General features: G+C 43.5%; 1 protein-coding gene across 3 annotated transcripts in view; it reads right to left on the bottom strand.

Annotated features, from left to right (window-relative positions):
• Positions 1-16,642, bottom strand: part of cyth1a (cytohesin 1a) — a 57,510-nt gene that overhangs the window by 16,831 nt on the left and 24,037 nt on the right. For all 3 annotated transcript variants that reach the window (XM_080044724.1, XM_080044722.1, XM_080044723.1), the window contains exon 2: positions 6,372-6,454. In XM_080044724.1, the coding sequence (XP_079900850.1) occupies positions 6,372-6,454 (83 nt within the window). The remainder of the gene's footprint in view (positions 1-6,371; positions 6,455-16,642) is intronic.

Here is a 16,642-nt window from a genome sequence, read left to right as displayed (position 1 = left end):
ACGTTTAATTAATTGTTCATAATTAACCTGCACCTCCCTTGGTGCTGCCATGGACCTATTATAAGAGTCTGCCCATAATAAATGTACTGTCGTGGTTGTGTGACGATGTGTATAGCTGATAAATATATTCTCACTGAGCCTGAGAAAGTACCCTATGAAGGTGCACATAGCTACACTGCTATGCGTCACACCTTGATGTCAATGTTACAAATATGCCCATACTTTAACAACAAATTACAAGTGTTCTGACTGTTAATCATGATTGTGAAATTAAGAAAAGACTGCATTAATCAAAATCAAAATATGGTTTATTTAGTGACATGCGAAGAAAATATGTGTTTTTAAAAAGGGGAACACATTAAATTACAATATAACTATTTACAACGTGCAGTGAGGCTGTATTTACATACAGCCTAGTGTTCACTCCAGCTGCTGGAGGAAGGAAGAGGACAATCCAGGAGTGAAAGAGGCTTCGGTAGGGTGTTGCAAACTACTGTTGTTGTTGTTGTAATTTCGGGGTGGGGGAACAGAGTAGTGGTGTGGGGAAGCATGCTGTCCTGTAGGCCCTGGCATGCGTGAGACCAGGTCACGCAGGAGGGAGGCCTGGTCCCTCATATCTTGTTGAATGTCCCTTATAAGACTCCCAAAATACGAGGCATGCTCTGCCCGCTCCCGTCTGCTGTCCTCCCGTGCCTCTCTCATCTCCTCCCGCGCCTCTCTGCGGTGCTGTTCATCCTCTGCTCTCTGCCTCTCGTCTCGTAGACGATCCTTCTCCTCGTCCTTTCGGTCCAGTTCCAGCAACATGTGTCTAACTTCTTGGGTCACCTCTTGAGCCCTGGTTAACCGGCGGCGCCGTTTATGTGCTGGCGCGCATGCTGAATAACAACAAACACACACAACATTAGCATGAAGGCTCTTTAACTAACGGCACACCTAACGGCAATGAAACAAGATCACAAAGACCAAACATTATGTTTACCTTGTCGATCCTCCGGTGCCGTTACGGAGCTTCTGGCGCTGCTCCTGTCCTCGGAGTCGCTTCCCTCTCCGGAACCCGGGCTGCTGCAGCGGGGCACAGGCAAAAGAGACGCCTCAGGTAAACAACCAGAAGTGTTGGCGTCTTCCGTCTGTTCCTGCATGCTGCTCCGAAGGGCAACGGGGTTGGCGGAGTGGCTAGACCCCCAAATAGTTTGGCACAGATCAAAGTATGGCCAGTCCAGCCTCCCTCTTCCACTCCGGCCATTGTGGTCGTTTACCTGGTGATATTTTTTCCTCAAGGCCTTCAGCTTGCTTGTGACCTGCGCCTTGGTCCGGTTAAAGCCGTTCTCGTTGAGCTGCTTCGTCAGCTTCTCGAGTGCAGGGCCGTCCTTTACTGTCCCGGAGATGTGTCGACTTATCTCCCCCTCAGCCCTGTTGGATAGGAGCTCGCGGATCTCTCTGTCGCCCCAATTGCTGCCGGCCATGTCGTCTTCTTGTTGTTTGTTCGTCTTCTTTCCGTGGGTTTGTGGTTCAAACAAGTGTGGCTCCATCGTGTCCGACAGTCCCCTTGGTAACGGTCGCACTTTTAGGACGTACATAACTTCACACTCCCAAACCCAGCCAACGCCCCCCGCTGAGCCCCTGTTCCGCATCAACAAGCTGGAGCATTTAAACAGAGAGGCGGAACTGATTTTGTCGGGAATCTTACTACCCCCCGAGGTAGTAAAATTCCCGGAACTATTTCTCGCACCTTTCTTCCCTCGTTCCGCAACTGTCGCATTTACACAGCTGGGCGGAGGGCCGAAAGGCCGGCATATTCCCGGCTTTCACTGGCTGTGTAAAAGGGGCTTATGGTATGGACAGGAAGCGGCTCGTGAGGAGTTATTCATTCATTTTGACAAAAAGTGATTTTTAACAACAAGCCTTCCTTTAAATAAGCACATACTGTATGTTGTCATGTGTTTGCTCTTCACAACACTCCTCTCATACTGAAGTTGATAAGGTTGAGGACATTCTCTGTTAACCTCAATACAAACTGAGTAAGAAAACACACAAGTGGATTATTGTGTGGCGACTTTGCTGTGATTAGTGGCCTTTGAGGCAGATTTAGTCGATCAGGCCAGGCCCTTTGGTGCCAGACTGGTACAGTAAGGGCAGTGCAGAGAATGAAGGATGGAGAGGGTGACGTCAGCTTGATGAAAGCGTGGAATAATACGCCGTAGCATAAGAGGAGTACTGTCCACAGACAGAGCTTACTACTGATGACGTCATAGAGCGGGTCCATTTCATATGCAGCTATGGGGTTAACCCTCCTGTGCCTGCAGTATCATTTACGTATGCATAATACCAACCATGGTATCTGCCAAGTTTTAAAGTTCAAATTTAAAGACATTTAAGACCTTTTTAAGACCTCTAAAATGAAAAAATAATACCAATACCGCGGTAACAGAAATCGACAAACTACACTATACTCCGTAAAGGGTTATATTAAATCTGACTACCAAATATTCAATGCACTTTAGCTAACAACTGCTGTCTAATTACAGAAAATAAAAAACGAAAAGGTCCAACTAGCTGATCTTTTGAGGGAACTATTAGTATCTTTAAAGATGAGCTAGTTGGACCTTTTCGGGTTGAAGATGGCCTCAAAATCAACTCCCAAACCTACTGCCAGTTTCTAGAAGATACTTTCTTCAGTGGTACAGTAAAAGGTCTGCATCTTTCAAGAAGACCATGATTTTTATGCAGGACAATGCTCCATCACATGCATCGAAGTACTCAACTGCATGGCTAGCCAGTAAAGGCCTTAAGGATGAAAAAATAATGACATGACCCCCTTCCTCACCTGACCTAAACCCTATTGAGAACCTGTGGGCCCTGCTTAAACGGGATATTTACAGTGAAGGAAATCAGTACACCTCTCGGAACAGTGTCTGGGAGGCTGTGGTTGCTGCTGCACAAAAAGTTGATCGTCAACAGATCAAGAAACTGACAGACTCCATGAATGGAAGGCTTGTGACAGTTATTGAAAAGAAGAAGCTATATTGGTCACTGATTTTTTTTGTTGTTGACATGTCGGACATTTTTATTTGTAAATGTTGAGTTGTTTTATTATTCTCACTGTAACAGATGAAAATAAACAAGTGAGATGGGAAAATTTTAGTTTTTTTATTTAGTTGCAGAATAATTCTGCACACTAATAGTTGCCTAATAATAGCAAAACATATATATATATTCTCGTAAGAAAGACAAAACCTCACCTTTACTTTCGTAAACATTCAGGTTTAGGTTCATTAACATTTTGGATTGACCGAGAGCACTGTAGTTGTTCAATAATAAAATTAATCCTCAAAAATACAACTTGCCTAAAAAATTTGCACACACAGTGTAAGAGATCACTGTAAAGGCAACCTGCAAACCCATCATTACCACCTTTTCAACCAATTACAGAACTGTATCAATTGGTTTACATTTAGCCTACTGATTAATCGAGTAACAAGAACAGTTTAATCAATTTAGAAAATATGTGTTAGGTGCAGCATACAATATTTTAATTAGGCTAAATTAAAAATGGGATATTTTTGGGAGAAGAATAATCCGAATGTTCTTCATATTTTAATTCCTTATTCAATAAATAACAAACTTAGTCCATTAACTTTATTTTTCAGAACTTATGGCAGAAACTATTTAAAAAATGGTTCCACAGGTCAAGGGAGGTTTTTGCAATTTCAAAATCGTATGTGTATGTTGGCCCACTGTAGATTTACATCCATGCTCACGAGACCTGCGGTAATTTGCGCAAAGTAATTTTTTCTTCATACAGTATTGTTGCAGGCGTTCAGGTTAATAAACCGCGGGTATTAGAGTTGTACCGATTGGTGAAGGAAACGTAGGCTACTATCTGCGATTGATGGGAGGATCGGCAATAGTTTTTATCTAGCTGTCAGAAAGGGAGTGCAGTGTGGAGAGAAAGAAAGTGACAGAAAGAGACCCGCGTCTCACTCCATGAGCTCACGCCAAGTCAACGCGACCTGAATGAGCTGAATGAACGTCTGATGAGCAGCTATTTATAAATATAGATACATAAACATTGTTTACTAAACACAATCAACGTGTTGTGTGATTTGCGACAGTAGCCTACCTATATCATCAGCGGACGGGTGGTTGCGCACCTACAAGCAGCGGCAGTGTGTGGTCGCGGTCGCGGGGTGAAAAAAGCCAGCCAGTCGTCCTCCCTCCACCTCTCACTGAATTTATAATAGCTGCGCATGCATTTCGCTGGGTCGTTCTCTCCTTTTTTGCTCTACCGCGGCCGACTTCAAATTCGAAAGCAGGGAACACACATTCTTCTTCTACGTTTTAAATGCGGTACCCAGCCTCACACGGCCGTACTGCCTCTAGCGTAGGTGTCGGACTTGCCGGATATCGCTGAAGTATAGGCTATAAAACACCGATAAAATAAAAACATAGAAATCTAACAATTAAACTAGAAAACTAGAATGAAACAAATAAGGAAAGCTCATTAATTCTGCCCCCGAGTAAATTTAATGCCGCCCACCCAATAATTCCAGACTTTTTAAGACATTTAAGGCCTTGAATATTGAAACTTAAATTTAATGACTTTTAATGCTTTTCAAGATCCGCGGCAACCCTGATACCAACTCACTATAGGCTAAACCACAAAGGGAACATCTGTGTTTTCAAGGGGCCTGCGCAAACACATTCCTAAGATGCTTGCCTCCGAAAACAAAGGCCTTGCTCATACAGGACAGCGGCAGTTTGTGGTGGCGGGGGGGGGCCGTGCAGGACCAGCATAAATTAGTGGGAGTCCAGGAGGAGAGGATGGGTGGAGGGGCAGCGATGGTCTGCCCTGGCCAATAAAAGAGAGGGTGTCTCATCACACCTCCAATATTTGCCTGTTAGGTCCAGTGTTGGTTGGACATTTGGAGGCGGGCTCTCTCTGTCACTCTTGTGTGTTATTTGCTGAAGGAGCTGGTTATTGTGTGACAGAGCTGACGCCTAAATGATCAGCTGTGCTCTAGACTAATGTTAAGGCCACACGCACCCTGCGTTTCAAATCACATACTTTTTCTTTTTACTACACTACATACATACTAAAGTAAAGAACAGTTTTAGGGCCAGAGGAGGGGGAAAATATCAGATAAGGAAGTTTTTTTTTTTCATTATGTCGAGAAATGTCAAGAATAAAGGCGATTACTCTAAAATGCTTTTGGAGTTATTGAGGCATTTATGTATTTAGAGCATACTACAATTGACGTGCATGTATTGGGACATCCTTAATCTTTTGCTGGCATACTAAATAGTAGGGAAGTATGGGGATTGGAATGCAGGGATGATCAGGGGCCGTGAACAGGAATCAAACCACTGTAGGGAAATTGGGCCGAGCTGATTTGAATTCAGGCTCTCTTTTGGAAATCAGAGAGTACATCAGGGATATTCTGCTGGCTGTGTGAGCGCATGAGAGCATAATCCCATTTGATCTGTATGCAGAATCATTTGCTTGCTTTCATTAAAATACGTTTATATTTATATTTAAAAACCTCATTCTGCATGTAAGATAAAACCACCCATTGGAGATAACTTCTATCTTTCTTGACACGTGTGGAGAGCACGAATGGCTAAACAATAAACAAATGGTTTTGCAAAGGCGGTGAGAACTTGGCAGGAAATACCTCACATTCCACGTGGGGTCAAATGTTTTAAAGGACTCCTTTGGACGGAGGTAAATGTTTGACCAAATAGCAGAGCAGTTTCAGTCGTAGCTGAAGGCAGGGGGAGTGAGCCAAATGTCTGGACCTTGCAAGTCAAAAAATGGAAGATTCTCTTGACCCCTTGAACCTCTCGAAATCTTAAGGCTGGTCATGTTAATGTGCACATCACTTAAATAATTCATTACGATTAGCTCGACTCTCATGTAAAATTCAACGGTGTCCAAACAGCACATTTTACAGACAGTTACCACACCCTAAAATGTGTTGCAATAGGGGGATTATTGTTTCCCCCTTTAATATGTAATGGGAAATTCCTGCAAAAATTGTATTTGAAAATAAGAGTGTTTCTCTCACTTTGTCTACAAGAGGGAACATGTCAGTAAGTTAAGCTCATTGGAATGTCTTTTTAGATGTTTAATATTATATATTTTTTTAAAGATATTTTTTGGGCATTTTTATGCTTTATTGATAGTGTAGAGACAGAGTTGAAATGGGGCAGAGAACATGCAGAGAACGACCGCGGGCTGGAATCGAACCCGGGTCCGCTGCTGGCCGAGGCCCATGGAGGGGACGCCTTACCAACTGAGCTAAAGGTGCCCCCGATGTTTAATATTTCTACATGAACATAAGAACAGCCAACAGATCCTATTCCATGTTTACTTGAATGTCCTCCAGCAGCTCCTGCTTGCGCCGGCGGATGTTCTCCAGCTCCTGCTGCTCCTCCGGGGTGAGGTCGTCCGGCACTGTGGAGAGACACGGAGAAGATTCAGGGTTAGGACAGAGCTGTCTGAAATATAGAGCACGTTTATCCTTTCCCAATGCATATATCCCCTAATGCATGGCCCTGTGGGTATCTCAGTGCACAGAAATAATATCATATCATTTTTCAAGTAGTTCCTAGTTTGACCGAGTGCACGGGGAAAGGGATGTGGAGATTATTATAGAGAAGAATATGCAATGATATTCGGGAAAGAAGTTTCTCAGAAGCATACTGTATGTGGTCAGAGGGGAGAATGATCAGGCAGAGAGCAAAACACTGCAAATTTAAAACATCCACACCAGCAAGTAGACAAAGCCTGCGTCGGCCACGTGTGCTTTGAAGACTCTTGTCCCGACTAAATGAAACAGCTCAGGTCAGCCCATTGTGACAGGTCTCAGAGCAGTGCCAGTCCTGCTGTCACTCAAGCTTTAGTCAGTTTGAATTACATTTTTGCTGAGGACTGACTGACTGACTGACAAAAAGGGACACCACTCGTCCAAGCAGTATCTCATTATTTTCCCAAAATCAGTAGGCCTATATGTCAAAGAAGTAAGTCTTGCATCAGCACTACTTAATAATATGCTTAAAAAGGCAGCAATAAGTGATAACTTAATTCAAATTGTTTAATAATAAACAACATACAGTCAGGGCTGTACAGTGCGACAGTTTTGATCGCATTTGCTACTGAAATTGTTTACGTGCGATGATGAATACAAGTCCACTCGCAGAAGTGCGACAGGTTGCTAACGAGCAGATGCTGCTTTGAGAGACAGAGGAGCGATGCACAACATTGCTTTGAGGACTCTACATTAACACTCTCCAAATGCGCGTTAATGTAGTCTTAGGCAAGTAAGTTATTGAGTCTACCCGCCACTTTGGCTGGTGAAAGATGTGCGGCAATTCTAACGTCTAATAAACTTCACCAACGGTAATAACCGGAAGGAGACAGTTAAGTTAGCGCGTGTGCAAACAGGAAGTTTCCTGTGCGCCTTCACATTAAAAGCCTGTTAGTAGCCAAACGTGAGTTGACTTTTATTTTGAAGCCGGTAAGAACAGGAAGTTAGCGCTTCACAGCCCTGCAGTGCTTTAGCTTGAAAGGCAACTCATTCAGCTGCAGAGAAAAGTCAACAGTAGTCTATTTAAACAAAGTTTGAAATAAGCCACTGAAGAACTATTCCAAACACATTCACAACAACCTATTTCATTTATCCTAAATTGTACCAATATGTATACTTATTTATTTAATTATATGTATAAAATATATAGATATAGATAATTTTTTAAAAAATGTTTATGGTGAGAAATCATTCTGAATCAGCAAAAAATTGCAATTGGCAGGTTAGATTATTTTGTCTAATTAATTGAGAATCTCAAATGAGACCAAGATGACAGGCTCAAAGGTAATTAGAGCAAAATGCATGGGTTACGGTTAAGCAAGTTTTCGGTCATACTTTGTGTGCTACTGAATTTTATTTTGTGCTACTGATTTTTTTGCTTGCTAGCACCAGTGCTACCACCTAAAGAAATAAGCGTACAGACCTGATACATAGTAGTTATATAAATGTAATGTTTGTTTAATTTCTAAAAAACATTTGTGTTGCGTAGAGGGAACAGATTGAATTAAAATACTTTAAAACTTTCTAGTATACCACCAATGACCTGGAAAAATTTCCTCTTTTCTCTCTTGACTTTTCTCGACTGTCCTTACTGAAAACACACATTTAATAATTGGTCCAATAGAATCCTCAGATATCACAGAGGTAAAAATTCACAACTTCATGTGAGCGGCTAAACTGTGGACAGTGTACATTCAGAAAGATGTCAGTGGAGTGAAGGTTACCATAGCTAAACAAAATGGCACTGCAATCAAAATGAAGCAAGAAGGAGACCAGCCTTCCAAAAAATGATGGAGCCTCATTGTCCTATGAGACACACACACCATACCCAGCTTACCAATTTGCAAACATCAGCTCATTTAATTCATTAAATATTGCTGCATGATGTAGTAATAACAAAAGGTATGCTAAGCTTAAAAAATGTTAAGGCAAAATACCCATATCATTCACTGGAATGTCTGCTAATATAATATTCGCAGACATGAAATAATATTAAATATTCATCAAAGTCCCAAAGCAAGACATAGCAGGAGATCCAAAACAAAGCAATGTTGTCCGTCTTCCTTTCTTATGCAGGTTATCCATGGAAAGCATGGTCAGCTCTGCGACTGCCCTCCTGACATGTCACACAGTTCCCTCGAGAGCAGCTCATACTAGGGAAGACACAAATACTTTGATACAGACAGTGGTGGACAAAAGGTCACATGCACGTACACTCACAAAAAGACTGTGTCAGTATGGGCGTCTCCTTGCTTTCAATGAGCGCCCGATCGACTGAGTTAATGTCACGCTGAGTAAACCCAGAGCAGGGCCCAATGCATTCAACAAGCACAAACAAGCATGACAGAGAGGAGGACCAGCTTGGAGAAGGAAGGTCTATTGCTCTTTCTGGAAGTATGATGTCAGCTTGGGCGGCTGGCTGGACGTTGAAATGAGCCACACACCACCACACCAAACAGGACAGAGGGATCCACAACACAACACAAGCCACAGCATTTCCCAGCAGACAGACACCACAAAGTGAAGGACTGAGTGACATGAGAGGAGCTGCCTGGGGAGAGGACTATAATTTAAAGGATAAGACGGAGAGAAACAAGAGCAAAGCATTGCAATCACTTGAGGATGAAAATAGTATCAACACGCGTGCCTCCTTCAGGAGCACAGCAGAGAAGCTTGTAGAAAATATATCCCTGTGTTCCAAATTACATACTTTTTCTTTTTACACTACACTACATACTAAAGTACAGAAGAGTTTTAGGGCCACGTGAGAGAGAAAAAAAAAATCAGATAATTAAGTTTTTTTTTCATTACGTCTTTGAGAAATGTCAAGAAGAAAGACGAATACTCCAAAATGCTATTGAAGTTAGGGGGGCATTTATGTATTTTCAGCATACTACAATTGACCTGCATGTATTGGGACATCCTAAATCTTTTTCTGGCATACTAAATAGTAGAGAAGTATGGGTATTGGAATGCAGGGTGTATCTCAGGCCACCGGTATGGCACATTCATAATGACACCTGGTTCCTCCAATTCAACGGCAGGATTTTGACCCAAAAAGGGCCAAGTTTGTCTCAAGTCACTCCCATGATTATTCAAGGAGCCAATCAGGTACACACATCACTGCCTTCCCCGACACCCAGAATAATAATAACATAATAGAATGGAAAGGTCCCACCCATGTTTGTGCCAGAGTTCTGGGCAGAAAGTGGAGGGGGAAACCCATCCACTTAGGTAACTGCTGAGAGCTGCTTGTTTCCCTCGTGTCTGGCGGTTTTTCAGCAAACCTACGCACTGGTTAGGCAAATGAAAAGAGAGTGTCATCAGAAACAGACAGGAAATGAAAGAAAGACAAGAAGACAGACAAGGCTAATAAGGCAAAGCAAGAGGGATGGAGTGTCTCTCTTTCTTAAAGGAATCAAATTGTTTTTATTTGAAGCGCTTTGCCTCACTCTCCGGCTCAAGAAAAGGAGACAGACACCGTTCCTGTAACTGCTCATGCATTTTTGATATAGAAATGGGAAAAGGTCTCTCATCCAGGTTAGCTTAGCTCAAACACTGGTAGTCATGGGGAGCAGGTCAAAAGATAAACGTTACAACATCACGATTGATGGGACTTTATTTACCACGTTATGTTGCGCTCTATATTTTTAAATGTTATGTCATTTAAAAATGAAATACATACTGGAAGGAAACCAGGAAGTGCCTGTGACGGTCACGTATTTCATTCTTAAATGACATAACTTAAAAAACATGCAGAAAATGTTAATGTTCAATAAATGGAATGAAACTGGATCTTTCTGGCTCCATTTTCACAACATGCCCTACTCCTCATCTGCCCTGTCTATACCTGACTTCAGAAGCATTGGGCCCCTAAAGCAATAATACTGGGGGCCAGCCTGTTCGCGCTGCTGAAAGAGAAACACAGGCCGCCCACAGCTTCACTGCTTGAGGGAGTCACGCCGCTTGGAAAACGGCTCGTTCAGGGGAATCACATGCACATGGAGGCGTGCTCATAGACCGAGGTATATTCACATAGGAGCACTGGCCTAACACCCACGCACCAATGTTCCCCGCTGTGTCTGCCACTGTGATGCAGCTCAGCAACTTGAGTTTTCAGCTTTCAGCATTAACACACAGTGGAACTGTCCAGACAGTGATGTTCACCAAAGTCACTATCAGGAAACAAGGCAGGAAACGTATAGTAGCAAGAATATTTGATGTATTACAAGAAAAGGAATAAACAACTATTTGAAACATGGAATTTGAAGAGTTATACAACGTTTTTAACTGATTGCTCAGACCAATGTGGTGGAAAGTGATTTAGAAAAGTGAAACTGTGGAGAGCAGTTGATGATGATAATGAAAACCATCCTCATGTTAAGGTGTAGACTCTAGTGCTCTTTTGGCTAAATATAATCTGAGCTTTGTCCTACAGTGTCATGGCCCTCATTACTAGTGCTATTTAACCTACATTCTTGACACGAAAAACCCAATACGTTCGCTTTTGAGTGTAACCACAGTGCCAACTCTTAGTTCATCCCTATCCCCATCAACAAGTACACACTCTTCCTGTTTAACACAAACATTTTGAACTCTAAAGCCTATATAACAAGGATACTTGTACTGTGTTAGTTATAATGTGTGGTTCTTTCTAGATGGGTGAAGCAGTTTTTAGCAAGGGCTGGGTCAGCGGAGAGAGCGCTCTGTGACATCAAGGGAGTTACCAATAATAGCTCCCTCTCCCACAGCGGCAGAGCCCACTAATACACATCCTGATTGCCATCCTGCCATAAGAGGCAGACGCCTCATTTCCACCCAGATCACTGAAGAACTCTCCTTGAAAAATAAGGAAATTACAATTCTGAGAGCCCCCCCCCCCCCCACTCCCTGCAGATGTGACCTAATTTAGGGAGCTCCTCTCAATGCACAGGGACTTTTTAAAGTATTAACTTAATAGGGTCCTCACCTAGAGACTGCTGGACAGAGACACAAAGTACACACAAATGTGAACTTAAAGGTAGAGTCAGTGATTCTGGACAATGCTTGTTGTCGAAATCCCTTTATGTCTAAATCAGTGTTCCGTGCTGGAATACGGATGGCGTGCTCACACTAGCCAAACGTTCTAGACTTTAGTATGCAAATGAGCTCGGACACGGAACAGATGGCCTAGTGCGAGTGCGCCCTTATTCTGTTTTTAGCCAAAGATCCTCAGTTTTCTCTATCCCCCCTCCCCCTGTTCTTTAAGGCTGTTATAGTATATTGTTGTGACAGTTTTGAACTTTGATCAAATGCACCCTCAACCCCCCTATAGGCTCCAGTCAATCCACCCCTAGCCTAAACCAATAAGAGCGCTATAGCTCTTACAAGTAGCAGTTCACTTCATGATGATGGCTTAATGCATTCAGCACCAAAACATATGCAAGAACAATCGATTATGTGAGCTGGGGTGGACAAAAACACACACACAAGCAAGTACACAAAGGTCTATTGAAACGGCTTTTAGCAATCTGATGGTCTATGTTGTTTTCTGCTTGAACGGCTCATCCAGTAATCTCTGATCCGAGACTGAATCTCATTACTACGGTAAATCCCAAGGGGCTCTCCCTCATATTTGAGAAACACACACACACACACACACACACACACACACACACACACACACACACACACACACACACACACACACACACACACACACACACACACACACACACACACACACACACACACACACACACACACACACACACACACACACACACACACACACACACACACCTTTTTAACAAAGTGAAGCAGGGGGCTGTGAAGGAATGCCAGTCTTTAAAAGGGCACCGGCCCAAAATAACTTGTTCACCTCCATCATACTCATCCATTGTTGCCACAGACACAAACAAAACCCAAACCAGACAGAAAGTGATCAAAGAGCCACACAGCATCCCACCTGCCCTGGCCCGAGGGTAGGAGTAGGTTAAAGGGGGAATAGAAAGAGGACAGTTGACAGGAGAAGGGGAGAAGGGGACCTGTGTTTGGCCGGGGAGGCGTTGGATGTCTAATGGCAGGAGAACACAGACTCTAAATGGTGGGACGATCATAGCTCTCCCTTTGTGTCTGCATGGGGACATTCCTCACAAAGGCCCGGCACAAGGGCTCAGGCATCCTTGGCTTAAAGGTAGAGTCTGCCATTCTGGAAGAAAGATTGTTGTTGTCTCCTCCAGATCTGCTAACTGTCTGTAAAGGGTGTGCGCTGGAAAAAAAATCCAGTGGTTATACACAGCCTATATGCCCGTAAACCGACATGTTGCTAGCTATGGTGGCACCGGGCCCCCCCTTTGTTTATTTAGCCTTTGTTTATATACCAGTTTACAGAGCCTAGGCTGTGTGTCAACATCATAATTAATCCTAACATCATTATTTTCCAGCACACATCCAGGTAGCACTTTGTGAGGAGATAATCACTGAATTTGACTAAAAAATGATTTTGACAACACGCATTCTCCAGGATGGCTGACTCCACCTTTAACTGTTGTGTCCACAGACTTGTCATTTTATTTGATGGTTAATGTCCCAGCTTCCAGAAACCACATGTCGTGTGCATCTCATTCAGCATAACAAAGTGAAAATCCCAAAAGTCTGACTTTTTACATCCTTGGTCATGAGATGTTTTGCCTAGGTTAACTTGTATTGTTCAGATATATGATCTTAGAAGAATCAAACAAATACACTCGTAGTTTCTACCAGCCCGAGAGACACAACTCAACCCCACTGACAGAGCAGTACAGTCACTGTCCAGTATGCACTGACCTACTGCACCAGCACTCAATCATCTCAAGTGTGAGTCAGCAGAGTCTATCAAGCAGCCCTAAGTCACCACAACACAACACAACACAACACAACACAACACAACACAACACAACACAACACAACACAACACAACACAACACAGCAGGCTGGAGAAAACAACAGGACCGCCCAGCACACACACACACACAGTCAAAACACCACAAGCTTTTTGCTTTCGCTGACTTATCTCCAATATGTGTGTCTGTCTGGTGGTGGACACAGAGTCAATGCAAACTGACCAAAGTCCTACATGACAGCAAGTAGTATACCAGCTGCACAAACAGACCAGTTGGAAAACACCACAAGATCAATGTTCCTAATAAACACATGTGCTGCGTCGTCATCAAATGGAAGCGCTGCTAACCTGTATACGAGAAATCCTGTGAGTTTGTGTTTCTTTTGCTGAGGGCTCCTCTTCACTCACTCCACTGCACTTTATCTCTCCTCCTTGGTGTGATGGAATAAAAAGAGCCCGTTCCTTGTTCTGTCAACTCCTGTGGCTTAACACTGGCCAGCCCGACGTCCACATGACAAGGGAAGGACCCTGCTCCTCCAGCCGGGGAGAGAGAGAGATACTGCCCCGTCTTCTCAACTGCTCAGCACAGCTATGAGCTCCCAGCATGCTCCCAGCACACTGACACAGTCCATTAGGGGAAAAGAGCCTTACTCACTACCTCACTCCCTCCCTCCCTCCCTCCCTCCCTCCCTTTCTGTCTCCTCTCTATCTATCCCTCTCTCTCTCTCCATCTTCTGTCACTACCATTGACATGGAGGCTCCACCCAGTGGTCATTCCTTTCTCTGCCACCACACACACAACACACAGACACACACACACACACACACACACACACACACACACAAGCTAAGCAATATGAAAATATAAAAGGTGTATTGCATTAACCGCACAAATTTCTTTCGATACTGATATGTGCAATTATGTTGATGGTCATTACATTAACTGTCATTTTCAGATGGTATTTCAAGTATTTTGGTATTCAAACAAAACAGATGTTTGACACCCAGCTGGCATAGGATGCATTACTACACACCTTTACCAACACTGAATAACATTCACAAACCATATGGAGAGGATGAGTCATGTCAAATATTTAAAGAGGAGTCAGCAATTATGTTGTCAAAATCATTTTTTTGTTAAAATCAGTGAACATCTCCTCATGATCCGCTACCTGTCTGCACTGTGTAGGTCCATGCACTATTAATAATGTGGTGTTCATACAGCCTAGTCTCTGTAAACGAGTATGTAAACAAAGTGTAGCAACGTCTGTGGCTAGCAACAATGCTATGGATATGGCTAAGATGTGTCGCCATAAAAACAAAAGTAGCTTGGGTTATAAGCAGTACTTTAGTAAGTCTGACAAAAAGCCCGTCAATATTTTAAAAAGGTGTTGAAGCCAAATACTTATCCGATCAGTAGCTTAGCCAAAACCTCCAGAATGGCTGACTTCTCCCTTTGAAGTAGGCCTTTAATTCAAAAGTCACAAGTCACAAGTAGTTAACACTTCATCATCATTTGATGGACTCGAGGACAGACATGTCAGAAAAAGGCTTAAGATAAATAGCACTGAAGTTGATGCTTACTTTTTGGACACATCCGGTAATTTCCGAAAGAGACATTGAGGGGCCACTCACACTAGGGCCGCGGCCCCGTGCCAAAGCTCATTAGCATACTAAAGTCTAGAACGTTTGGCTAGTGTGACCACGCCATCCGTATTCCAGCACGGAACAGCCCCTTGGCCACGGCACACCTGGGAGAGGTGTGCCGTGGCCAAAGTACAGATGCTAATGAGATGACACGCGCACAAGCAAGCGCACAGGCGGCGTTCCTGACGTGAATTTATTAAGGATGCATTGTCCGTTAACGTCCGCTGCCTTACTAGTCGGCACCAGAATTGCCCACCACTTGGACTTGTAGCTATAATGTGTGAGAATTAACGTGTGTGTAAGCCTAGGTGTGGGCTAATAAAAGAGGGAGAGAGCTAATTAGGTCGGCTCAGAAAGCACAGCAAAAAGGTTTTCGTGTTTACTCACGTTCGTCAGATGATTTTTTTTCTTTTTCCTCCCGTAGCTAGCTGTCATAACTGCATTTACGCATGGCGGTGGAGACGCACCCAAAACAACACACCGCGGCCCGGTGATAAGGAAACAGTAGCCTACACTAAGGTTTAACAAGAAACTTTATAAAGACACTTAAAAAAACGATCTCTGCCCATACAAAAAGTTCTGACTTGGATTTGATGGAGCGATCGATGTGTACAAAACCATCCGGATACATATGGTCTGATGACGGGCCGTTATATTAATAATAAACAGCGTGCTGCACAAATATGAGACTGTCCATCGCGACCTATTACGTCAAGGCTACATTTTTAAAAAAACAATAGCTTAAGGATTCTCGTTGCTCTAATGTGGAAGTGGAATATCTGATGCAAATTTGTCCGGATGAAAATATTCACAAACAGTCGTATAGCCTACAAGTAGACTAAGCTCCAAATCCTAAACGCGCACGGTGACGTAGGCAAGGTGCAAGTGTGCCCAGGCCACGAGCAGTGTGAGCACGGGCCTGCGGGGGGAGTGGGGAGGGGGGGGAATCGTGCTGAATCGTGCTGAGCACGGAACAGGCAAACGGCACTAGTGTGAGTGCGCCCTGAGTCATCTAGCATGAGCTGTCTTTATGAGTCAGCACCTAGGGCCAGGTCTCCTTTCTCCTGTTCAGTCATGCAACCAGTCACACTATCACCTCCACACTCTATAGTTCCAACAACACAGTCTGTGCCCAAGAAAGTCATGTCTTTTCTTTTAATAAATGATGCCTGCCAAAAGATTGCATAACATTCCTAGCATTCCTGTTTGGTGGTGTCCCTCCCGAGCGTTGTGTTTCTACAGCGAGAGCCTGGGGTGTAGGTCTGCATCACAGAGCAGATGTGAGCTGTTGCCTCATGCCTGTGTGTCTTAATGAGTCAACCTGGAGCCCTCTGCTGTGCCGGCTGCACCCTGCAGGCCCGCGCTGACACAGCCTCTCAGTCATATCAATAAGAGCTCCATGTGTTAGTGGGAGTACAACCAGCTCTGATATAGAGCCGAAAAGTAAAGAATAAAGACCTACTTCACCGGTGGAAATATGAAGGTGTATTGAACTCTGAGATCCTATGTATTTATTTATTTATTTATTATTCTTTCGGACAATTCC

The sequence above is a fragment of the Ammodytes marinus genome, assembly GCF_949987685.1.
Source record: "Ammodytes marinus genome assembly, chromosome: 16".
Taxonomy (NCBI): Eukaryota; Metazoa; Chordata; class Actinopteri; order Uranoscopiformes; family Ammodytidae; genus Ammodytes; species Ammodytes marinus.
This window is presented reverse-complemented; position numbering and strand designations above follow the sequence as displayed.